The 26453-nt window shown below is 40.1% G+C and overlaps 1 protein-coding gene across 1 annotated transcript in view; it reads right to left on the reverse strand.

Annotated features, from left to right (window-relative positions):
* LOC306769368 (phospholipid-transporting ATPase ABCA1) overlaps nt 1-26453 on the reverse strand; it is a gene marked incomplete at both ends in the record, with an annotated part of 181952 nt that overhangs the window by 135881 nt on the left and 19618 nt on the right. The window contains 4 exons of the mRNA XM_079257951.1: nt 1866-2071; nt 5878-6075; nt 11943-12059; nt 12787-12926. Of these exons, the coding sequence (XP_079114077.1) occupies nt 1866-2071; nt 5878-6075; nt 11943-12059; nt 12787-12926 (661 nt within the window). The remainder of the gene's footprint in view (nt 1-1865; nt 2072-5877; nt 6076-11942; nt 12060-12786; nt 12927-26453) is intronic.

Consider the following 26453-nt stretch of genomic DNA (forward strand, 5'->3'; position numbering starts at 1 on the left):
CTCTTATTTTCAACATTGTAGAGGACATGTTTAACTGTCTGGCTACATGTCAATCCTAGGCCTTATGAAAAAATATTCACTTGAAAAAGAAAAGCTTAGTATAAAAATTCTAAATAACAACCTGGTTATTGGATGGAGTCATGGATTAAGTTATGTTTTCCACAATAATCTCTTCCATTAAGCTTATTTTCATTTTATAGTACTTTACTCACTATTTATCTCTAAATTGGACCATTTGCTTGATGTTTTGTTGTTTTTTTTTCCTCCCTTCATTACTTAATATGCTGATTTAATAGACTGTTTATGAAGGCCAGAAATAGTCTAAATAGCAAGGTTAAAGTCAGCTCCAAATTCATCAGAGTTCAGTTATTGGCTTGGTGTTCAATCTAGAAGAAAATGCCTTTGGCTGCATTTCCTGTTGTTCGAAAAATAAAAGGAATGATTAGTCGATCGGGCATTCTGTGCAGGTAATTTGCTTTGATGCCCTCAGGGCAGCACTATTATGCACCCCTGAGGAAAATAAACCATTATTCAAATTACTTTCATTCCTTGTGCTATTAAGCTGCTTAACGCTGCCAGTAGTGTTTAGGTTTGTGTCTTTATTGTTGCTTTGTGTTGTGATTTGCATGTTTCCAAAGGTAGCAACTCTTATTTTACAGACCATAATAATATCATATCATTTCATCTTGTTGACAAACTAAGCAGGGGGTTTACTTTGGGATTTTGGAAAGAAGAAATGTTTGAGCTTCTTTTGAGCATAAAGAAGTAATAGATTGGAATAGACTTGTGACCAGGCACACAAACCAATTTCAGACCAATTTCTATGGAAACCAGGAGCAGTAATGCTTTAAAAAAAAAAAAAAAAAAAAAAAAAAAAAAGCTCCTTTTTAACAATTGTACCACCTTGTTATCTCAAGATAATGTTGTAACTATTTATAAAGCTGCTATTTATATAAACTACGAGGTCTTTGTTAAAAGTTCAGCAGCGCTTGGAAGCAAATACATGCCTTAACTAATTCTTTTAGATTCCGATAAAATTAAATGTTTAATACCATACATCTTTTTTTTTTTTGCTCACCTTGACCATCTTAACACTTTTGAAAACCAAAGTTTGATGTCTTGTAAAAACAGTTACAACAGATGATTTCATGGGTTAACAAGGGGATTATGTATTGATACATTAAATGAATGAAAACATAACTTGCTGGCACATGAAAATTAACTTCATGATCCCATGATAATCAAATATTTCTCCCCTTTAATAAAAGCAAGTAGTGTTCCATTTTACTTTGTTGGAAAACTCAACGAATTAAGTTTTTTTTTTTTTTCCACACTTAACCTGTAAACATATAGATTCTGGAAATAAGTGATCATCATTGGCTCCAGAATCCCATTTCAAAATGTCAGTCTATATGTGACTGGGACAGACTTAGTGAGATCCAATACCATCAGAAGAAAATTGCAAGAGATACTGGTACATTATTTAGCTGCAAAACCTATAAAATATCCTTCCAAGGCGACTATTCAGTTTTTCCAACAGGTTATAGCACAATAAGAATTGGCTTTATTAAAAGGAAGAAAGACCAAATGCAAATTTCCTTACTTTGTGTCATAAGTTCCATAATAATAATATTGATATGATATACTCCTATTAACAATAGTAGCAATGCAGTTGCTCCCAATCTGATATGTTTCTGAAAGTTCAACACAGAGTCATCTCTGCCGCCACATTGCTGGTCTGTTGTGTACAATTTATAATTAAACCAGCAGGGAAAAGGTAAAACCTGGTAGACAATGTGACATTTCACAATATATTAACTTTATTTTATTTTCTCCAACAAAGCCATTAAGTTATATTTACATACCTGGATTTTATCTTGTTGGTACGTTCTACCTCTTCAATGTCCATTCGGATTTTGTACTTGACATAGGTGGGGATGTCGCTGGAATTTGGTTGGAGATTTTCAAAGACAATACCAGCCCAGAATGTGTCATTATCCAGATGCTCCAAGGCTTTCTTCACCAGATGGCTTTCGGTGGTGGCTGCCTCGAACTTGTTCAGATCTAAACACTGTCAATAAAAAACAGAGATTTTAGAAACATTCTCATATAATTCAATAACTCTGATGTTTATTCAGCAAACTGGTCTCAGTAAACTATATTGGTATTCACACAAAAGGAAATAAAGGTGAAGCAGACATTAACTCACTGGCAGAGCAGCAGATGGATGTGTAGCAAGAAAAAAAAAAAACAAAAAGAAAAACCAGCTATTCACTCAGTTATTGACTAAGCCAGTGTGTAGTTCCAAATTATCTGGAGCTGCCAGGGGGTGGGAAATGTTTTGGGCCTCAGCAGAGACAAGCAAATGAGATACAGATTTGCTAGCCCTCCCCTGTTCTGTAGCCTTGTCTTCCCGTTTCATGAGACGATAATGAGCTAGCCTTCCTGGGAGGCAGTCACACCTGACAGCTGTCCACGCATCTCAGTGCTGGAATAGTTTTATCATTTCTCCCCCAGCAGTCTGCACGTTATATCAAGCAATAGTGAGAAACAAATATCACAGCAAGGCCATTTGTTCACTACCTAATAGTGAAGATATCGCTGCAGTAAAGAGTTGTATGAGGAGAAAGTTTGGACAAGTGCTGAGTGAAAAATGGAGAAAAAAAAAAAAAATGCTCCTTTGATTTCCAGCTGCTAAATGCTAACTATTTGATTGAGAGAATTATTAATAAAATCTTACTAAAAGCAATAGTGGGAGTGATGTATGCATCTACTGATTTTACAGATGTTCTCAGCTCAGTTTGCTGCATTAGCATCATTCTTTGTTACTACAACTTCTCCCAGCCCAGAAGATTCACACATTTGACATTTTGCTTTTGTGTTTTGTTTTTTTTTAAATTTTTTTATACACTGGGTCAGTCAAAGCTAAGCAATCTCATATCAACAATTTGACTCCAGTTAAGACTGATGAACTGTCCCTGATACGATGCTAATCCCATCTTGGCCTAAATCAGCGCAGTCATGGTTTTATTGTGCCTATAGAGGCCAAGCTGGTGGTCCTGCCTGGTATACAAGAGACTGGATTAACTTCAGCAGGTCTCCAGAGCATATATAAGATGATGATAAGTTACTGTGATGGTGAAGGGCTAGTCATAAAAGATTAACAGAAAGCAAATATTACTCTGATGAAATGTGTTATTTTTTAGGAAACAGTGTTACATGAAGCCATTGATGACTTTGATTCCCAGGGTAATAAAGACTGTACAGTGTTCATTGTTCTTGTGTTCACAGATATCTTTGTAAAAAGTATTAATTTCCAGGTTTTGTTTGTGTAATTTTGCTTGTGTCTGTCGACGGATGACACATCTTCAAATCTAAGCTTCAAGTCTGAGCTTGCTGCGTTTATACTCAGAGGCAACAAGTCTGTTTAGTGAACCCATCTTATTCTCATCCTAAATATAACCATTTTCTTATGCTGATTAATTTAAAAACTGGCAAAGGTAAAAGAAGTAAAAATTAAGAGTTTGAATAATCAGTTTTGTGTTCCATCTGCATCAGAGGATGAGTTTTGTTTTGTTTTGTTTTTTTTAAGATTTACAAGCAAATCTTCACATTTTTGGAGATTGTTACTAAACTAAACTTAGATTTTAAAATCATTTTAAAAAAAAACAAACAAACAAAAAAGTCTTACTGATGGGATTTGGTGAGCTTAAAAATGTGCTTTGAAGCCTGTGTGTGTTTGGCATTTCAGAGAAGAGACCTAACTCATGAGGCTGTTGGCCACAGAGAAGCCATATGATTATAAAATTACCTTAACAGATTTTCGGTGTTGATCTTTAAATATAAAAAATAATACTGCTCTCAGTATTTTTAAAGGCAAGCATATTGATTTCATATCTTTTTAAGAGTCAGCTTCCTGTCATGCAACTACAATGGTACCGTTATTGTTGCATGAGTTCCAACACACCGGACTCAAACTAAGCAGTCACTTTGCAGAACATCATTGGCTGTTGCATCCGATTAATGTGAGCCAGTTTTGTTGGGACAGGAATACATAAAAACCTGGAGGACATCAGCTCTCGAGGACAGACTTTGGAACCCTGACGTTGATGTTTTCAATTCCTTCAATAGAAACATGATTAATTTCTGCTTATTGTCCCTTTAAAGAGGAATTAAATTAGCTTTTCAACAATATAGACTGTCCACTTGTTACAACAAAGAAATAATCCTCCGGACACAATCCTCCCCATTGGTTTGTATTACGTTTATGTAGCATATTAATGTGGAATTCAACTGAAATGTCTGTATTGTACTGGGAGTTCTATGTCTTGTGTGTCTGCTGCCGTTGTCACTCAAAGTACAGTATATGCTCATAATTTCATGAGTAACTGAGGATTTTTTCTAACAAACATATCCAGATGAGCTAACACAACCATGAATGGTGTGTTCTTAAACCTCATTCGAACCACAGCCTTACCATTAAGGCAGTAAAAAGATCTCATGTTAGAATTTTATTGACTATGTGCAGCTAAACTCAAGGACCTAAGCTGCCGTTTTACCTGTTGGTAAATTAATATAATGGGGATGGTGTGGGTTGAGGTTGGGTGTGTACATGTCAAACGGCATCAAGAAAAACAGAGTTTTCCCAGAGACTCTGCTACAATCAATATATCACTGTCAACTACGGTATGTGTGTTCCCACTTAGAGACGGCATGCTGTTTGATTCCATTTCAGATTCACCCCAGTCTGGCTAAAAACGATGCTTTTAAATGATTATGATGGATGTGTCGTAGTGACAGATCCTGACAGTTTGCTAAGTCAAAGGATATTAAATTTTAATGATTAAAAGACCAACGTATCTTTGTGCCTTTTCCATTAGACACAAAAGCTGAGTTATTAAAAAAGAAAAAACAAGGAAAAAAAAAACAGTAGCCTTGATTTTGGTTTTAGAAAATGACAGCATAGAAAGTGCATGAATGAACTGAGAAACAAATAAACTGAAAAAAGAAGAGCACAATGCACTAAACACTAGAACATTGTGAATGTCGTGCAACACATGCTCTTTGCATGTAATGGAAGTTGTAAACCAGTTGGAATTAAAAGGACAGAATACACAAACAAATGTCCTCAAAATTCTAGCTAATTAACAAACATATTCCAATAGCAGCGTCTTTCCCCAGTAGGGTGGTGAGACCCAACACAATACACAAAGTCCTCAGGAAATGCTCAAGGAACAGCACAATGCACCCATGGCAGTCGTCCAGACTCTAAACTCCCTCAGTCCCAATCCCATCTACAGGAAGTACAAGAACAAAACCAGGCAAAACCCCAAAACCCACAGGAAGACAGCCCCAGAGTTATTGTGTTTGTACCCCAAAGGAGCAGAGTTGTTCAGAGTTACCAGTGTGATGAGCACCAGGTGATTTGAATGTTATGGTCCATCATATTGTATCACATATATGGAGCACATGAATAAACCAAAAGAAAGCTTATTCTACTTACTTTCACCAAAATACACTTGTTTTTAAAAGGTCTTTTAAAATGTATTTTAAAAGGTCAAGAACCAGTTGCTTTAACAGCAACAGCAACTAAAAGAAATCTCAGGGGAAATATCAGATCAAAAATAAATAAATAAATAAATAAAAAAGGGAAAGGCAGAAACACAACAACGGGCGAAGGGCAGAATATATGTTTTGCCAATCTCTCTCTGCAGAGAGAATTGTGTTGTGAAAACTTAAATGTCAACCTTTTTTTTTTTTTTTTGGTGTCTTAAGTCAAATCTGGCCCTCTGCTGAGGAAGTCACACAACCCTCCAGTGTTCTGGAGGCAAGGTACGTGTTGCTTTCTGCAGTTCATAAAAAAACTGAAATACATACGCCAAGAAATTTGGAGAGGAGCTTCAGGGTGTCGGTAGTGGCGTTGTAAGCATCCCGCCAGTCAGTGGGGGGCATGCCAGGTGGACGGTCTTCTGGAGGCCCGTTGTACAGGAAGTTGGCTAGCAGCTCAGATGTCCATCCTGTGCTGCTGAGACGTTGGTTGAGCGCAGCAGCAAATATGGGATTTGCCAGTAAAGCCTGATTTTGAAAGCACAAAAATAAAACTACATTTATACAAGAAAAACAAAAAATAAATAAACATGAACTATAAGCTAATAGCATGCTAGTTGGTGGTGTGGCTTATACACAGCAGCCCATATGCACAGTATACACATACACAGAAAAACATACACAGTATTTGATGGTTCAGACATACACTGCATGTGAAAATGGTGTCAAATTAAATCTTTTGCCTGCTCACATGTGGAAACAAACATCCTGTAATCTGGTGAGAGACTAATATTATTTCGCAAACTGAAGATCGTGACTTTGCTCCAGTGGTGCAACAAATAAGTAAAGCTGATGTGTTGATCAGGGACTTAATAAGTACACTGATATTGCTTCCATTACAAACAAAACATTTTTTTTGGGGGGGGGCCATTAAGCTCTAAGTTATAAAGTGATAACTTTATAACTTAGAGTCTAAGAAGAAACAATATGTACGCTGCAATTGACATTTATTGACATTAATTTGTCAATCATCTGGACAGGAAGAAGTTTAAACATAACAAGCTGATTTAATTTAATTTTTTGCTCATGAATGCAGTTTGCATTTTAAAGCTATTATAAAACTGAGTCTCTACAATGAACAAGAGACAAAATGTCTCACTAATCACAATGTGAAATGACCTTTAAAAGAAAACAAAAAAACAAGGAAATCACATCATCAACCTTCACGGATGCTATTTGGAGGATGAAACCAATCTGAAGTGTGTATTTTTTGGGTCATTTCAAAACAGCAGTCACAGAGGCAAGCTAGCAAATCGAGCCGAACTGTTAAAGCAGCTCAGTAGAAGGGATCTTCATCCAGCTCCTGCTGAAAAAGTGCCTGAGTGTGTGTTGTCCACCGCTCAATGTTCCATGGCATTTGAAACAAACAGTTGCAGATATACCATTTAACCTTTCTGGTCATGTGTTAAATGAACGGATTTGTCATGAGGATGTCTTCCTCTGAAAAAGTCAAATGTGTTGTTTTCCTTTTCAAAGAAGGGCAAACTTCAGGTCCCCGTGGTAGCCGGTGAGGCTACAGTTGGATCTTTACCACTTTCTTCGATGGGTAAAAGGTTACATGCGACTGCTGATATTAGCATTGACCAGGATGTGGCACTTTTTTTTTCTTTTTTTTTTAACCAAGTGTAGGGAAATGGCATGATGTGGGTCTTTGGTTGAGGTGAAATAATTGAGATTTTGAAGGGATTTCTGTATGAATTTTCAAAGAAAATGATCAGTTTTGACTGTTAATACTCAACCAAATTTCTTGCAGCACTAACCCCACCTGTCTAAGAGATGATAAGATATTACCTTTTTATAAAAGCATAGATAGTAACATTTTATTTCTTTTCAGCAAAGAAGTTTGCAGCCACATGCTACAGTGTAGTATGTCCTTTCATTTGGGACTATACTCCCTAAACCTTCCATCTCAGATACAATGGCGGTGATGGTAATTGGTCCATCAATGAAAAAAAAAAGTGTCTGCAACCTTGAAAGACCTCTGAAGATGACAAACCAGTGAAGCTGCTAGTTTCATAGCAAGAGGATGGCAGAGGGCTGGGCTGGGAGAAAATGAAGACAAAGGAGGATTGCAGGTCCATTTGTGTAAAGGTTAGGGCTAGGGTAATGAATACCCTAGCTATATGGAGCTTCCAATGTCTGCTTCCCTCCAGCTGCCTATAAGCTCATTTGGAGTGACACTGGAGTAATGTCAGTGTCAAGGAAATACAGAGAGGCAAACAGAGAGAGAAGAGGGGAGGGAGGTAGTGGCGAAGAGTCCACGTCCTTTACTTCTACAGATAATCCTCTCTGCCAGGATGAGAATTATCCTGCACTTATCCATAATTACTTTTCTCCCTCTGTCTCCATATCTAACAGAAGGTGCAACAAATTGACATACGCAGCATGTGCATTCGTACCTGCAGTGTAAAGCTCATCGCTGATGCTTCATCTTTTAACTGTTTTATTTACAGAAAAGAAAAAAAAAAGTTGGTATTCATGCGCTGGTGCGCTTTCTGCAGCAAAAACAGGCTTGTTTTTCAGCAGAGAAGAAAAGATAAGTGAGCTGCAGAAGGTCACTGTGAACTTTTACTGTACTTTATTCTGTTTCAGAAAATGAAATGTTTAAAAAAAAAAAAAAAAAAGATTAAATTTGCTGAATTAGTCGTTGCAAGCTATAAAAACAAACTTTGTCTATAAACAACTACGTATGTCAGAACTGGCTTGTGTTGTTCAGCCACAAATCTGGCCAAAAAACTGTTTCTGTACAAAAAAAAAAAAAAAAAAACCCAAAAACAAATAGTTACAGGTTTATTTTGCTAAACTGTTTCTCCAGAGATGTTATTTTATCCATTTCCTCACTGACTGATTCCTTTCCTCTTGCCGTTGAGCTATTCTTCTCTACCCGGCTGGCTCCAGTTTTATTCGCCAAATGGTTTGCCGCCACAACCATCTGGGAAGTCGGCAAAAATAAAATGTTTGGATAAATGCCTTGCTTTCCAAACATATTTGACAAGTTTTTGGATGAATCACGTGTTCATCTGTTCGTGATCTCTTTTCCAACTCAGATCAATGAACTGGAGCAAGTTGTTTGAGTCAATCTCCTCTGAAAGCTGATTGGGAGAAAAATGAAAATATCTCCTCCAAAATGAAAAGTCCTCAGATATTTACTCTTTTTTTTTTTTTAATGTTGTGGGTGCAAAATGCATTTAAAATATGTATTGTCAAACACTAACATTCATAATTAACTTGCAGGATATTGACTGACATGAAGACATTTTCTGTAACCGTTTAGGAGACTGGAAAGACTAATTTTAAGTTTATCACTAAAGTTACATTGCCAAGGTGGAATATTGCAAAATTAGGAAATATCTTTGGAGATATCTTCCTGTATTTCACACAGAAAAATGTTTGTGGTTTGGCTTAAAATACATAGCCAGTTCATGATATAGAATTAAGTTTCACTGCATACAGTTTTCGATGGACTGGTGAGCTGTCCAGGGTGTACCCTGCCTTTCGCCCAAGAACTGCTGGGATAGGTTCCAGCTTCCCTGCAACCCTTCATCAGATTAAGTGGTTAGGATAATAAATGAATAAATGAATGCATACAGTTTTGTATTGATTTGTGCCAAAAGTTGAAAATAAAATATATGCTTATGAAGTGAAGCTATTCTCAATTGAGCTAAATCCCTTTCATGCAATACAAATGCATGTAAATGGAAGTTTTGTTTTAATACATGTTCATGTAATAAAACCTGTCCCTTTGCCAGTAGCATGATTCTCCTCAGTGCATAAAGGGCACTATGTCCCATTTTTTTTTACTTTCTTTGAGTTTGAAAACCCAAAGTGCTAACATGTAAAGACGAATGTTATACTGTATTGTAAAGCCTGTGGAACACGTCTCGGGGTGAATATTGTTTTTGAATTGTCTGCAGCCATATATACTTTGTCAGACAGTAAACTGCCAACTGGTACATTTATTCATTATCCTGACTGCTTAGGGTCGCTGAAGCCTATCCCAGCAGTCTGGGCGAAAGACTGGACCAGTCCATCGCAGAGCCACACAGAAACAACCAACCACTCACGCTTACACCTATGGACAATTTAGAGTAACCTAATTGACCTAACACCATCTTTGGACAGAGGGAGGAAGCCAGAGTACCCAAAGAGAACCCATGCATACACGGGGAGAACATGTAAACTCCACCCAGAAAGACCACTGCCCGAGCCTTGCCCAAGCCAAGGATCGAACCAGCGCATTGAACCAGCACCCTTCTTGCTGTAAGGCCAAAGTGCGATGCCACCGTGCAGCCCACCAACTTGTAGAGATGAGAAAAAAACTGATCCACTCTTTCACTTTTTATCTGTGGATTGGTTTTTGTAAATTTCATTGCATCAATGTGAGATGGTAAACATGCATCAAAAATATATTTGTTAGGATCCTGCTCAAGTCCACAGCATACTACACTCAATGAATATTTGCTCACCCACCATGGTGTAATGCTTACATTACTGCTGATCGGAGCCAGAGCTGATGCATACCCATCACCTCTGCTGACTCATTTGATTTGGGACTGAATGCCAATCAAAAGGATCCCAACAGGACACAAGAGTCTACTGAAGATGGATGGAGCAGAAAGTAAGTAAAAGTCAAAGTTAATCTGACAGAGCCAAGCGTGACGTGTGTGATACATACACTTTCTGAGACATTTGGAATCTCTTTACAATAAAAACGGGGCTTACAATCCTGCTGAACACAATCTGAATCATTAATAGGCACCAGAAAGCTGACAATGGCCCTTGGATAATTTTGACATATCACGTGGTAATAAGTGGAATTAAATCCTTTTTTTTTTTTTTTTTTTTTTTTTTTTTAACATTTTGTTAAGGGGACAAACAAATAGGGTTAATTTTTTAAAAAATATTTCAAGATATAAAGTCACAATGTGCTTCACAAGAACCAATAATACATAAAAAACAAGACAAATTGATCAAAAGTAGATTAAAAAACATTTGTTTTTAACTGGTTTTAAAAAAAAGTAACTGCAGAGTCCAGTTATCTAAAGTCCAAAGGGAGAGAGTCAGAGTCTGGGGGAACCACTGAACAGATGGCTTGGTTTCTTTTTGTTTTCAGCTTAGTATGGCGCACCATTAGCAGGCCCTGGTCGTAGGACATCAGGGACCTGTCAGTGACAAGGGCTTAAACCTGTTTCTGCTCATCGGGAGGCAAGAGGGACCCCGGACAGGCATTCATAGGACCAGGCTGATACTGAGACAAAAACCTACTAACAACCTTTGACATCTGCCTCTTGAGCACAACATGAAATTACTTGATGAACATTGAGTCCTGGGTCATATGACTGTATCAGTAAATGATCATTTGTTTGTTTGTTTTACAGGGAAGAAGGCAGTTCTGCAGCAATGGAAACTGAACAAATGACACTTTCTAATGCAATCAGGAAGATCAGGGAGACAACAGAGGGCACAGTTCACATAAACACGTTTACGTCTCACGCTCATCGTTAGAAACAGCACATTAGATACGGTAATGCTTCTCTGTGTTGCTGCCGTGACCTGTCTGTCCTCTAGAAAATAAAGAAAAGTTTTAGCCTTAAGAACATTGATATAAAGTGACTATTAAAAAAGGATTTCAAATGGCATTGAAAGCCATTTAAATGTTTTACTTTTGTTGTTAAAAAATCCTGTGTGTAGTGCTGCTGGATCTGACAAAAAAAAAAAATGTCAATAAAGATAGTTTGCCCAGGTTTTCAGTTTATATGCACTATTCTCCTGGTTAGCAGTTTAAGGTACAGGAATAGTATTGATTTCATTGTAGAAAACAAAACAACAACAAAACAAATATGCAGGTTTCTGACTTGTGTCTTAATTTTCTACAAGCAAATATGAATTCATGATACATATGATATATATTTTGCATTTAAGGTGAAATACTTTGTAGATAAAATTAGTCTTTGGGTCTTTGGTTGATTATTTTTCCCCATTAATAATAGCTATTTCTGTTATACGCCGTTGGAACTGCTGAGTCTCTGTTACAGCAAAGTCTAAGCTGAAGGCATTGTGGATCTTTTAAATGACTGAAGCATTTTCCTGACAAATTTAAAGCTCATTGTAAAGTTGACTTATCATTGTCTCCAGTATTGTATGAAGGAAAAAAAAAAATCAAATAAACACAAATTGCCTTACTTTTTGTTGCACCTTTGTTTGTGCAACAAAAAAAAAAAAAAAAAAAAAAAGCACATACCTGATCCTTTGTTATCTAAAAGTGGCATACAGAACTGTAGAAGATGTCCCAAAGAAAATACATGAGTGTCAAAGGTCATTTTGTTGCATCTTACCCGAAATGCATTGACTTGAGTGCTGTTTTGGAAGAAGTCCCAGACACGTGGCCCGAGCTCATCCCATGAATCAGCCAGCTCTTTTAACATAGCCAGGGAGTTGAATGTGGTATTTGCCTGAAAGAAAAACAAACAAATAAAGACCCATAAAAAAAAAAAAAATAAAACCTTTAACAGTGAATCCATCTCACCCCCTCCTGTAGGAGCCAACCCACTGAGCCTTCCACTTGTGCTGAGCCAACATAGACATAAAAGCCATCCACATCTGCACGCTCCCCAGAGAAAAAACACGACATTGTAGCTGTGCTCCCCCCCAACAAATACTCCTCTCCCCATATGGTGATGAAAGTAAATGGGGTTATTTACCCCAGAACATTGATTTATAAACAATCTGTGTGTGGTGTTAAGAGGGCAGCTTACACAGAACACCAGGCTGCGTGCTGTGAAGTTGGCAGGTTTTCTTACTGCTCGTTATGTAATCAATGCAATCCAAAGTCTTCTCTACTTGTCTTCTTTGTTTTGTTTACACAGCAATCAAAATGAAGCCAATCTTCTTGACAAATGTCAGGGCATGAATTAACAACGCTTCCGTGGATCTTTACAAAGAAGCCGTCTGTTTAAATAGTGTTTTATTTGCTATTGAGGTGGTAAATTTTAACATGCTTTCCACAGACTTACTGGGGGCATTTTCTTATTGGGCCCGATCCTGTACTAACAAGATAGTAAACCATAATACATGTGGGACAGATATAAATTCATGTATTCATGTATAAATATGTATTTGTGCTCACAACGACATAGTACATGCATGTACTTTTTGGTTTTTTTCCCAGTGAAAACCTACTTCTTTCACCAGCAGGCGAGCAGCAGGTGTGTCAGGCGCATAGAGGACCTTCCCTTGTATTAGCGGTTTGAAGGTGCTCCAAATGTAGCGCAGACCAGGTGTGCCCTCCAGGATGTCGACAAGGGTCTGACAAAAAGCATCTATGGAAGAAAGGATGGGAGGAGAGAAGACAGCAAAAGTCAAAGCAGAGACCAAGAAATCACCTCTAAAATCTGCATAGTGGATTTGTCCTCTTTCACCAGGCAAAATGGAGGAGGAACAGCCTGTGTGATCTGCACAGAAACTCTGAAATTAAATCATGCAAGAAGCAGAAATGATAAAAACTGCAACTTCTTCTTCTAATAAGTGTTAAGCATAATAACCAAACATTTTATTTTCAATATAAAAGGTGCGAATATGCTGCAAAATGGTGACTTTTTTTCATGCTGCGGCACTTTTGAGATTTTTTTCTTTCAGTGTTCACACGAAGGTGTAACTGACAGAGTTACATTTGAGTAACATATACCTCCAGATAATAATGCAATAGAGCAAATTTGGGATGTTGTGGATAGGGTTGGGCGAAAACTTCAAATTTTTGTATGGATTCGATACAAGTAAATCCAGGGCATGTTGTACCGATGCGCCCCGTTTCATATCGGAATCAAATTGGTGTCGATCTGATATCAGTACTGATCATTATTGTTCAAAACTTCCCTTTCATTTAGTGATTTTAAAAACTGATCAGAATTATTATCATATTAAACCAGAATGCAAATATTTTTATTTGATGATAATAAAAAATAATAAATAATTATAAACATGTAAAGAAAACATTATAAAATGAGTGGCAAAACTTAGAAATCAGAAGCTTTTTTATTTATTTATTGTAAACAAACAAAATAAAATCAACAATGTAACAATAAAGCCCTCAGTAGAAATATGGATTTCATCTCACTGGTATTGAACAATACAGATACCAGCCTTAGTATAGATAATATTTGGATTGCATCCTGCCCTATTAATTGAAGAAAAATATTGTCATCATAAACTGCAGCACCTGCATGAAATGAATCTATGCCATAAAGAATGAAGGCGGTATTAAAGGCAAAATGCTCCAGCGTGGTTCTTGCAAGGTGTGCTGAATCAAGTGGCTGATGAGTGAATGTGAACCATAGCGACAGTATTGATGCAATCACCACCCTTCAGAACAAACTCTTTAATGACTCCTTCTTCTAGAGTCTTGATTAAGTGTTCTTATTCGTCCATTTATCAGACACAATCACGAGTGGCTAGTTTAAGTAAGTATTGTTACGTTTATTGATCACGGTGAAACACTTGAATAAAAACTTTGACCTAACAAGCCTTATGCTCAAAGACAATCCTCCAGAGAAAAGTCCATTATTAGAGCATATTGTTAGAAGAAGCCTGAAATTGCTGGTTTATAGGAGTCATGTGGACTCTAATGATTTTTTTCATATATATATTTTTCACACCTAATGATTAAAAATGCACATCATCTTGCCTGGTGGATGTGCTCATAAAAAGTACATTTTCACCAAAAATACAGAGTCCAAATGTAAACAAGTCAAGGGTCCAGACCTGAGTACATGGAGGAAAGCTCCAATGAAAGGAGTGAAAAGTCAATATGCTCAGCAATGGTGGGATCTTTAATAATTTAACTTATCTGCCAACATTAATATTGCCATGTCAGGAAAGTGCTGAATACATTCCACCACTAATACGCGCAGACTAATAAATCTAATTGATTATGCCACCATACATAACCTGGAAACTACAATAATCTCTCTAGATGCTGAAAAAGCATTTGACAGGGTGAACTGGAAATTCTTATTTGCAACATTAAGAAAATTCGGGTTTGGCTCATCGTTTATCGACTGGATAAAGATACTGTATAGCAATCCAAATGCATGCGTCAGGACAAATGATCAAACTTCTCACAGCTTCAGATTGCAGAGAGGCACCAGACAAGGCTGTCCACTCTCCCCCTCACTTTTTGCAATCTTTATTGAACCCTTAGCAGCTAGCATTAGACAAAACAAAGACATTAAAGGCATTAACTGTAGAAATATGGAGCATAAGACCAGTCTTTATGCTGATGATGTATTACTTTTCCTTCAAAATTCACAATCATCCATCTGTCAGACAATCGCACTCATCAATAAATTCTCATCAATTTCTGAATATTCCATTAATTGGTCTAAAACCACCGTTCTACCCATCAACTGTTCCTTCCATAATACTCCTGACACTGCTTTACAGTCAGGAGATATTAGATACTTGGGAATAAACATCTCACCCAGACTGTCAGACCTTATAAAGCTAAATTATGTCCCTCTACTAAAAACAATTGAGGACGATCTCACACGGTGGAAATCTTTACCCATATCACTAATGGGAAGAGTTGCAACTATAAAAATGATGATTCTACCTAAAATCAATTATCTGTTTTCAATGATCCCCATTAAACCTCCCTCCACCTGGTTTAAATCGCTGGACTCTAATGTTACTAGATTTCTCTGGAAAGACAAACCACCACGGATTAGTCTAAAAACACTCCAGAAGACTAAAGATAGCGGTGGCTTAGACTTGCCTAATTTCCAAAATTACTTTATAAGCAATAGACTACAATACATCTCTAAATGGCTTAAACCTAGCTATCTAGATGAACCATGGCTTAATATAGAAGAAGCTATGTGTGAGGATATGGCAATTTCAGACCTGCCATTTATCAGCACAGCTGTCAAACGCCAAAAATGCTTTAAAAGCATTAATATCAGCTCCTCACTAATGGCCTGGTGGGAATTTCTTAAACTAACCAAATCCTTGCTTATTCCATGCAAACTTACACCTATTTGGAACAATCCCGACATCCAGCAAAACCGGAAAATGATAAACTTCCCTCAGTGGAAGAATAAAGGAATAAAACAGTTAGAACATTTAATAGAAAATGGGAACTTTCTCCCTTTTGATACAATTACTTCACGATATGAAATCAGCAGCACAAAATTCTTAGAATACCACCAACTTAAATCTATTATAGGTAAGAAATACACCCCTGATCAATTAAACTTGCAGCTACCTATCAGGGCTGCAGAATTCTTAAATCTCAATGCCCCGAAACTGTTATCCAAAATATATAGATTACTATCAAAGCTAGACGATTCCATATGTCTCCCAACTTCTAAATGGGAAGCAGACTTATCCAGTAACTTTGACCAAAATGAATGGTCACAAATCTGTTCAAATACATTTACAATGACTAAGAATTCAAACATGCAACTAATACAATTTAAAATTCTGCATAGAACTCATTATACAGGACACAGGATGTTCAGGATGGGTCTGTCACAATCAAACATCTGTCCACACTGCACTGGCAACACAATTGACAGCTACTACCATGCTTTGTGGTCTTGCCCACCTGTCCAGGAATTCTGGTTTCAGGTATGTAAAGATCTGTCAAATTGCTTCAAATGTAACATCCCTACAAACCCCAAACTGGGCCTACTGGGTTACTTGGGTGAAATTAACATAGAATTTAATTCTGCAAACTTAATCCTCACCAGTTTATGTATCGCAAAGAAAACTATCCTTCTAAACTGGAAAAGCAAACAAAGTCTGTGTATCCAGCAGTTCAGAAATCTCTAATTAGATCACATCAGTGTCGAGATGATGTCTGCCTCCTCAAGAGATCAGTCAGCTGAACTTTATTCCCTCTGGTCCCCTGTGATCAGCTCCATCACTTAGTATGGGGGGAGAATGTGACCTTATTGCGCTCGGGGTTGGTGGCCGGTTGGGGTTCTCTGGGGGCTGTGGGTCTGTGGTGGGCTCCTGGGGGGGGGATTTTGACTGCTCCATTGCTGGAGTGGCTAGGTTTCTAGCCCTACTGTGGACCTGGATGGGCCAGCGGCTGGAGTTGCCGCGCAGCGGCGGGGCGAGGTCGCTGGCGGGGGATGGGTTGGCGGGCGTGACTCCGTAACGGGCGCCTGTGCCGCCATGGGGTGGGCCGGGCGGGGTCCCGGGCTCCGGTGCCCGGGGTTGTCCCCTGTCTCTTGGGGGTGGGGGGTCGGCTTGTGCCGGGGGGGGGCTGGGCTGACCTGGACCTGCCGCTGCGGCGGCGGGCAGGTACGTGCTCTGGTGCCTGGTTGCGACCCTGGGACTTGTTGAGTGGGGGGTGTTTGATAGTGTGGATGGGATGTGAGTGTGTATGTAGGGATGTGTGTAGGGGGTGTGCGTTGAGGACTGGTGGCGGTACATAGGTATGTGGATGTGTGTGGGTGGGGAAGTGTGATGATGCGTGTGTGGGGGGGGGTGTCGTGGTGTCTGTGGGGGGGGTAGTGCCGTGTGTGTAGGGGAGTGGGGTGATGCGTGTATGTGGGGAGTGGCGGTGGTGCATGTATACGGGTGTGTGTGTGGAGGGGGAGGAGGGGAGAGAGGGGGCGTGCTGTCTGTGTGTGTGGGGGGGGGGGGGCAGGGGTGTATGTATGGGGGAGTGGGTGGTGCATGTGTGTGGTAGGTTGGTGGATAAGTGTAGATATGATGGATGGGAGTGGGGGAGATTTGGATGTGACGTGGGGGTCAGGAGGATGGTTTTAAGGGTGGGCTGAACGGGTGGCTGGGTGGACCTGAATATGTCCGGAAGTGTGTGTGTGTGTGGCTGTAGGTGTGTGCTGAGACAGTGTGAAGTGCCGATGTGTGGACAAGGGGGGACTTCATGTCCCCAGGTGGGGGTGTCCTCTGTGAGTGAGGGGGCGGTGGACAATCGGTCTGGGATTCCCCTTCTGCCGCCCCGCCTCCTCTTTGTCCTCATGCCCCCCTTCTGCATGTGGTGAGTTGGTCCCCTCTTGGGTCGGTGATGACTCTCTGGTTAGAGTCGCCGAAGGCTCTGGTTACGGGGATGGCTGTCCCCGGCTTGTCCTGGTCCTTGGGGGGCCCTGGGAGTAGGGGGCATGCCCAGTGCTGCGGGCGGCTCACCGTCTGGAGGAAAGCTCACTTTCCTCCAGACTTAAATCCCTCAACCCCTCTTCCTCCCCGCTCCCCATCACACACAGGCAGGGTATTGGGAGGTGTGCACGTGGCGCTGGGTGGTGAGAAAGGCCATCAAGGTGGTCTTGATCGCTGCACCCAGCCTCGGCTCACCTCCCAGTTTTAATTACACTTAGACACCAAACACCAAAACACTGACGACTCACATGATTAGGGGGAAGAGCATGTGGTGTATGGTGGGCGGGGCTGCTTAGGTGGTCCCTCTCCCAACACCGCGTGGCAATTCCCTCAGTTTTAATTGCAACTAATACATACTTCACAATCAGTCATAAGCGGGGGGGAGGCAGGGACGATAGGGTCTTCTCATGCCCCTGCTCTCGGGGCTTTACTGGGGGGGGGGTACGGGTGGGGGAAGAGTGCCGTCCATTAGGCCTAAGTCTGGGCTGGCCTGGCTGTAGGAGGGTTGTCGCCGGCCCTGGGGGGGTGCTGGGTCGGCTGCATCTGTGGGGTGGTGGGGGGGACGCTGGGAGTGGTGGGCGGTAATTATGGGGGCCCTGATCGGGGCCATCCTGTCCTCTGCCCCCTCTGAGGTATCTCACATGGGACATGATGGAGGGGTGAGGTGAGGATGTGTGGGAGTGGGTGTATGGGGTTACAGATGGATGGTGGGATGGCTGGGGGGGGATTAGGGTTGGGGATATAGGTGGGTAGGGGATAGGGATGTGTGAGGATGAATAGATGTGTGTGTGGAGGGGTATGTTGGCGTGTGGGTTGTATTGGGGTGTGCCTGTGTTGGAGGAGTGAGGGTATGTGTGTGTGTGTGTGTGTGTGTAGGGGGGGTGTATATGCGGAATGGGATGTGTGAGTGAGGGTGAAGTTTGGAGGGGGGCTATGGGTGGTGGAGGGGTGTTTGGTGGGGCATGTGTGGTTGGGTAGAAGTAGAGGGATGGGGTGGCGGGGTGTGAGCGTGTGTGGGGGCGGGGGCGATTGGGGTTCGTGTGACTTGGTATGGGTGAGTGAGTAGAGGTGGGGTGGGGTTGTATATGTGATGGATGATGTGCATGGATTGCAGAGGGTTGTGTGGATGGGGGTTGAGAGGGGAGTGCGTGTTTGGGGGTGGGGGGGGGGGGTATGCATGTATATGTGTGAGGGGAGTGCGTGTTGGGGGGGGGGGGGGGGGGGGGTATGCATGTATATGTGTGTGTGGTTTGGTGGTGGGGGGGTGGTGTCCTGTACCCGGGTGCGACCTGGCTGCCGCTGGGTGGCGGTCTGGGGGTCCTGGTCCTCCGTCGGTGTGGGCTGTGCCCTCTGCCTGCGGGGGCGGGGGGCTGCTCACGGGCTCTTGGGGCCCTGGGGCCTGCGCTCTGTCTGCCCTAGGTGGCCGGTGCCCGGCGGGATCGGCCCTTGCCGGCCTGGGCCTGCTGGGGCCTGTTCCCCCTGACTGCGGGGGACTCTGGTTGGGCACCTCCTTCGCCACCTCCTGGGCAGATGCATGGCTGGCTCTGGAGTGGGGGGGTTGGGATCTGTACCTGGGGGTGACTGTCGGTTACCCGGGTCTCTGGGTTCTCCTGGCCTTCCTCTAGCTGTAGGCGGGCGGGGTCACATTGGCATGATCACTCTTCTCTAAACACGTTCCACTCTGAATGTTCTGCATGAATGTTCTGCATGTGTCACAGTCACTGAGTCATCCAGCAAGTTTATTCACTAACAGCAGGTACCTCTCTTTCTGTCTTTTTGACTTAACTTGCTAGTTTCTGGTCCTCATGATTGTCAACGGTTTTGTTCTCCACGAATCTAGAGTTGGCTTGTGTGGGTGTATATATTTATGTGTGTGGGTGGGTATGTGTGTGTACCTATGTGTATGTGTATGTGTATGTATGTATGTGTATGGATATGTATATATGTATGCATATGTGTGAGTGTATGTGTATGTATGTGTATGTGTGTGTATGTGTATGTGTATATGTATGTATGTATATCTATCTTTATGTATGCATGTATGTGTACATGTGTGTGTATGCATGTGTATGTATGTGTATATGTATGTATGTATGTATATATGTATATATATAATGTATGTGCGAGTGTATATACATATATATGTAGGTGGGTATGTATGTGCATATACATGTATGCATTGATCTCTTTCTTTTGTTTTTTTTTTTTTGTTTTTTTATGTTCTCTTTTCTGTTCTCTTTCTGCCCCTTTCCTGTCCTTTCCGGTCGGGTCCAGCAGCATAAACTCTGTAATACAAGCTATTATCCAAAACAAATTGAAAAATAAAATAAGAATCAAGAAATACAAGGGGATCATTACATCTACAAAAGTTCCCCTTGGCAAAATAAATTTGCTCAGCAGAACACAGCATCCAGAACATCAGTCTGCTTGCTTAAATGCTGGACAAGACAAAAAAAAAAAAAAAGGAAAGAGCTGAATAAGTTCAGTCCAACACCAGGAGCAATAGCTTAATGCGGTTCAACTGATTTTCTTCAGCGTGTCCAGCACTTGTGCTGAATCTAAATACGTGATTCTAATGGGTTATACAAGTCCAACAGTTTGCTGTGTCATCCAGCAGTTAATATGGCCAAATATCCTTCCCTTTTGCTCCAATATCTTTCATTTCATTAGTGTGTTGTTCAACTTTGTCTCATGTTTGACACTTTAAACCTTCCCTATCCTTTCATTTCACCAGGGCAGCCACCTCCCACATAACATCACAGGTATTTTAGCAGCCATTTTCATCGCAATTAAATTGTAGCCTTTCTGCCTGCTGGTCATCTTCACCGGGTGCTCCTGGGAGGTCAGTGTGCCGACAGCTAATGGCCTCCCCTAAGTCCAGGTCTGGCCAGCTGTTACCTCCACACATTGCAGAGATGCCACCTTCTGCAAACACCATACAGACACACACACACACACACACACACACACACACACACACACACACACACACACACATATATACATATACATACACATACACACATACATACATAGATATACACATACACACATATACATACATACACATACACACATATACATACATATACATACACACATATACATACATACACATACACACATATACAAACATACACATACACACATATACATACATATACATACACATACACACATATACATACATATACATACACATACACACATATACATACATATACATACACATACACACATACACATACATATACATACACATACACACATATACATACATATACATACATACATATACATACATATATACACATACACACATATACATACATATACATACACACATATACATACATATACATACACACATATACATACATATACATACACACATATACATACATACACATACACACATATACATACATATACATACATACATATACATACATATATACACATACACACATATATATACACACACACACATATATACACGCACACACATATAGGGTAACCATATTTTTCCATATTTAACCATATTGTTTTGTGCAATAGGTCAGTGGTCCAGCTCAATGTGACCATCTGTTCAGCCTTTAAATAAGATTATCTGCTTTATACTTTCATTGCAAAATCAAGGGTTTAGCTACATAGATGTAATAGAATATCGTCAATTCCCTCCTAAAAGACACCATTTAAAGAAAAAACAAAACACTGTAGATTTTAATGCCAACAATAAAGCAGTTCCTCACTGAAAGTAATTTATACACAAAAAAAAGTGCTGAAAATTTTATTCATTCTGCTGTAATGTTTTTGCTTGTATTTCTCTGTCTTTTTTGTTGTTTTTTTTAACAACTTTACACAAAAACTACTTTTTTTCTGACAGCGGGTCTTTGTCTAATTTAATACTGCATTCAATTCTGGGAGCGACATGAAAGGAATTGTGTACACAGCAATTTTTAAAGAGATTCTTCACAATATGGGTGGAAATCTTCTCTCAGAGTTTTTCTAGTTCTTTTTTTTTTGTCTTTTTTTTATTCCCAACTTCTAAAACCTCTTTTAAAGAATCAACCTCAGAGAGAATGTAGGGTTTGCCTGCTGGTAATTCCACATAAGGGAAAATCTGTCACTTTATGTGCCATGTCCATATTATATGAACATCCATGAAATGTAATGTTTTTTTTCCTATAGTTTTGCAAACTGTATACTTTGGTTCTTTACTTTATAAAAGCCTTCTGATTTTTTTTTTTTAAAGAACTTTTCTTTTCAGCCAAGAAAAAAAAATCAAAACTAAAAGAAAATGTAAAGACAGATCTGCTTCATTGTGGAGGATTATTAAAGATTGCAGTGACAAATAAATTATATTGTAACGTGTAAGCCTTGAATCTAAGAAAAGAAAAAATGTTTTTTTCTGTCTTTAAACAAGCTTCGCATTATGGAAGTTTCCCATTCTCCAGAGTCCTGTAGTTCTTTCTGACAACAGAACTGTACATTGTTGTAAAACATAGGTCTAAAAAAATAAAGAAATCCACTTTTTAGACCAGATTTGGCCGCAGTCAAATAATTGCTTTGAGCCGCAAGCCAGCCCACAACTTACCTGGCAAATTTAATCATTTTGAAGCGTACCCTGGAGATGGGTGCTGTCAGTGCGCTATAAATGCTACACACACAAGCATACACACACGAACAGTCAGGACAGATGTGTTTTATTCCTTCCCAGATACTAAAATAAGTAAAAGAATTTTTTGTTTAAATCTGTAAAATGGTACTGCTGTTTAACAGATACCAATGACAAATGATTTGTTTTTTCTCATGGGAGCAGGTTCATTTTTGAGACAAGGGCAAACTCAGTCACCACAAGAAGCCTTGTCTTTTCTGGCATTCATGTATTGTCTGTCTTAAGTACATTTTTTTTTGGTGTGTTCTGATTATTTTCCACACTTAAACAAACTGTATACATGCCTGATGCAGCAATTTTTTTTTTTTTTTTTCTGTGTTATCGGGATACATTTTTAGGTATACAGTGGTGGGTGGATATTAAAAAAAATTAATTCAGCTCATAGATTCAGCTTTTAATGTTACATCTCCCCACTTTCTTGGATGTTTATACCACTTTTCTTTTTTTTTTTTTTTTTTTTTACACTTATTTGAGGTAATATCATGGACTGTATATAAAAGATGGGCAGAGCTTCCGTGACATCAGCCATAGGTTTCTGAAGAGCTGAATTGAAGCTCATTCAGCAATTCTTTCTGTTGCCATCTAGGCAGTGTCACATGTGCCTTCTTGCAATGGGAAATTGAGTACCTTTCAATCAAAAGGACACATCCCTAATTATACAAAATTCTGAGATGAAATTGGTTTTAAACAGATCAGTTATAAGAAAGAATTCACTCCCCGGACAGTTGACACAAAGGTAAACCTGACCTAATAAACATAAAATGGTTTTTTGTATCAGGCTTCACTTCCATGGTCGGTGGAAGGAATACTTCGAAGACCTCCTCAATCCTACCAAGACATCTTCTGATGAGGAAGCAGAGCTGGGGGACTCAGGGGTGGACTCTCCTATCTCTGGGGCTGAAGTCACTGAGGTGGTCAAAACGCTCCTTGGCGGCAAGGCCCCGGGGGTGGATGAGATCCACGCAGAGTTCCTTAAGGCTCTGGATGCTGTGGGGCTGTCCTGGCTGACACACCTCAGCATCATTGCGTGGACATCAGGGACAGTGCCGCTGGACTGGCAGACTGGGGTGGTAGTCCCCCTTTTTAAGAAGGGGGACCAGAGGGTATGTTCAAATTACATGGAAATCACACTCCTCAGCCTCCCTGGTAAAGTCTATTCAGGGGTCCTGGAGAGGAGGGTCCGCCAGATAGTCGAATCTCGGATTGAGGAGGAGCAGTGTAGTTTTTGTCCTGGTCGCAGAACAGTGGACCAGCTCTATTACCCTCTTTGGGGTCCTGGAGGGGAAATGGGAGTTCGCCCAACCAGTCTACATGTGCTTTGTGGACTTGGAGAAGGAGTTCAACAGTGTCCCCCGAGGGCTTCTGTGGGGGGTACTCCGGGAGTATGGGGTACTGGACCCCCTTTTTACGAGCTGTCCGATTCCTGTACGACAGGTTTCAGAGCTTGGTTCGCATTGCCGGTAGTACATCAGATTTGTTTCCGGTGAGGGTTAAATTTCTAGGCGCAGCCGAGGTGTTGAGGGGATCCGGCTTGGTGGCCTCAGGATGTGGTCCCTGCTTTTTGCAGATGACGTGGTCCTGTTGGCTTCATCTGGTCCTGATCTCCAGCTCTCACTTGAGCGATTCGCGGCTGAGTGTGAAGCGGCTGGGATGAGAATCAGCACCTCCAAATCTGAGACCATGGTCCTCAGCCAGAATAGGGTGGATTGCCCTCTCCGGGTCGGGAGTGAGGTCCTGCCTCAAGTGGAGGAGTTTAAATATCTCGGGGTCTTGTTCACGAGTGAGGGACGGATGGAGCGCGAGATCGACAGACGGATCGGTGTGGCGTCTGCAGCAATGCGGACTCTGCGCCGGTTTGTCGTGGTGAAGAAGGAGCTGAGCCAGAAGGTGAAGCTCTCGATTTACCAGTCGATCTACGTTCCTACCCTCACCTATGGTCATGAGCTGTGGGTCGTGACTGAAAGAACGAGATCTCGTATACAGGCGGCTGAAATGAGTTTCCTCCGTAGGGTGGCCGGACTCTCCCTTAGAGATAGGGTGAGGAGCTTGGAGGGATTCAGAGTAGAGCCACTGCTCCTCCGCATCGAGAGGAACCAGTTGAGGTGGCTCGGGCATCTGGACAGGATGCCTCCTGGAAATGGAAGTCTGCTTAGGCTGCTGCCCCTGCAACCCAACCCCGGATAAGCGGCTGAAAATGAAGATGAATATGAAGCTTCACTTTCAACCACTAGAGGTTGTTACTTTGTTAAATTGCAATTAAATGCCATTTGCTTCAAAATATTAAAAACCTTGAGAAACATTATTCCTACAATGGGTTGGAAAATATCTACTATAGGAAACAAACCCTCCCATGGATGAAAGAGGTGGTCCACTTATTAAAAGGCATCATGGTTAATTGCTAATAGGTAACTCCAATGTCTATTCCCTATTTCACTTCGTGATGGTTGAGATTAGGACGTCATATACCTCATGGTCTGAAGTGTTTGAGGTTGAGCCATGCTGCATGGATAAGCCTTAAGCTCTTCAGTTAAACCAGATTTTATATATACACACACACACACACACACACACACACACACACACATACATATATATATATATATATATATATATATATATATATATATACATCCTATTGGTTGGAATATATATATTAAAAAATCCTAGCTTAAGTCACTTGCAATAGTTGTTAAGATGTCCAGATGCTACTTGTGATAACGGCATGAAACTCCTGCTTTCAGATTTTTTTCTTTTGTTTAACAAAAAGCTAACATGTTATGACAAAAAACAAGCTTCGTTATTCCAAATTATAAAAGTAAACCTAATAAAATTAGCTGTGCAATAGGAAAACAAACTCATTTGTAATCTGATTATAACAGGTTTATAACCTCTTTTTAAGCAAGGGCACAAAATTAATATTCATTAATTTGGAAAAAAATGTTTTTGTAACAGATTCATTTTTAAGACTACAACTGGATTTAGGTGTAACTGATCATCATATTTCATTTTCAAAAAAGGAAAAACAGATAGAATAATAGCATAATAGACAACTATTATAATAAAGAAAAAAACAGGTTAACTGTTAAGTAAACATGCACACTCAGCAATGCAATGATGTACTGTGAAGTGGTAATATCTTGCTTGTTTACTGTCGTTGAAGAAAGGCAGAAGTTGAGCAATAAATTGAGGGAATATCCCTTTACTGTGAAAAAGTATGTTTTGGTCTTTATTTTATTGTTCCTTTGGGGGTACTTTTACACTTACACTACAAAGGAGGGGCAGTACAACATTATCCTGAAATGTTGCATTGCCCTGATCCATTTAACATATAGCAGCACAATAAGATGCAACAGCAAACCCATAACAGCCATTATCCTTCTAACAAAGATGTTACTGCTTATTATGTTTGGAGGATACAAAGTCGTTGCTAATTTATACTGGCATAAGCATGCAGCTTCACTCCATGGTGTTACTTTATCCCTAGAGTATGGAAGCTTCTTATTAAAATCGAATATTGTGCAGTTTTCTCCAAAGAATTATTTAATAAAAGAAGACTATGGAGTGTCTAATGAGCACAAGGCTGCAAGATGTTACACTGTAGATCCAATTCTTAAAGCTTTTATGGAACAAACATATTCAGTTATTTCCTAAGCTGCCCCCAAACACCACTTCCAAGAATAGTTTCTTTTTTTTTTTAGGATTTAATACTCAGGAAAGTATTCAAAATACTATGAAATTATAGAAATTAATTTAGATTAATCTGGTTAATTAAAAACCAAAATACACATTCTTATGTGCCTTATGAGTTTTGTGGTGGAGCATATTTTTTTTTACTTTTAAATTTATTTTCACAAGCTCAACTGCATGTAAGCTACTATAGTTTATGAAAAAGAAGCCTATAAAGGAATCACTGTCAAAATCACACATACTCAAGTCAGCTCTTTGATTTTTACATACACATATACATACAAGCATACACATGTATGTGTAAAGATTAAATCATGCATTCATTTAAAGCAGTGGTTCCCAAACTGGGAAGGATTGC

Source organism: Telmatherina bonti, assembly GCF_933228915.1.
Source record: "Telmatherina bonti genome assembly, chromosome: 18".
Taxonomy (NCBI): Eukaryota; Metazoa; Chordata; class Actinopteri; order Atheriniformes; family Telmatherinidae; genus Telmatherina; species Telmatherina bonti.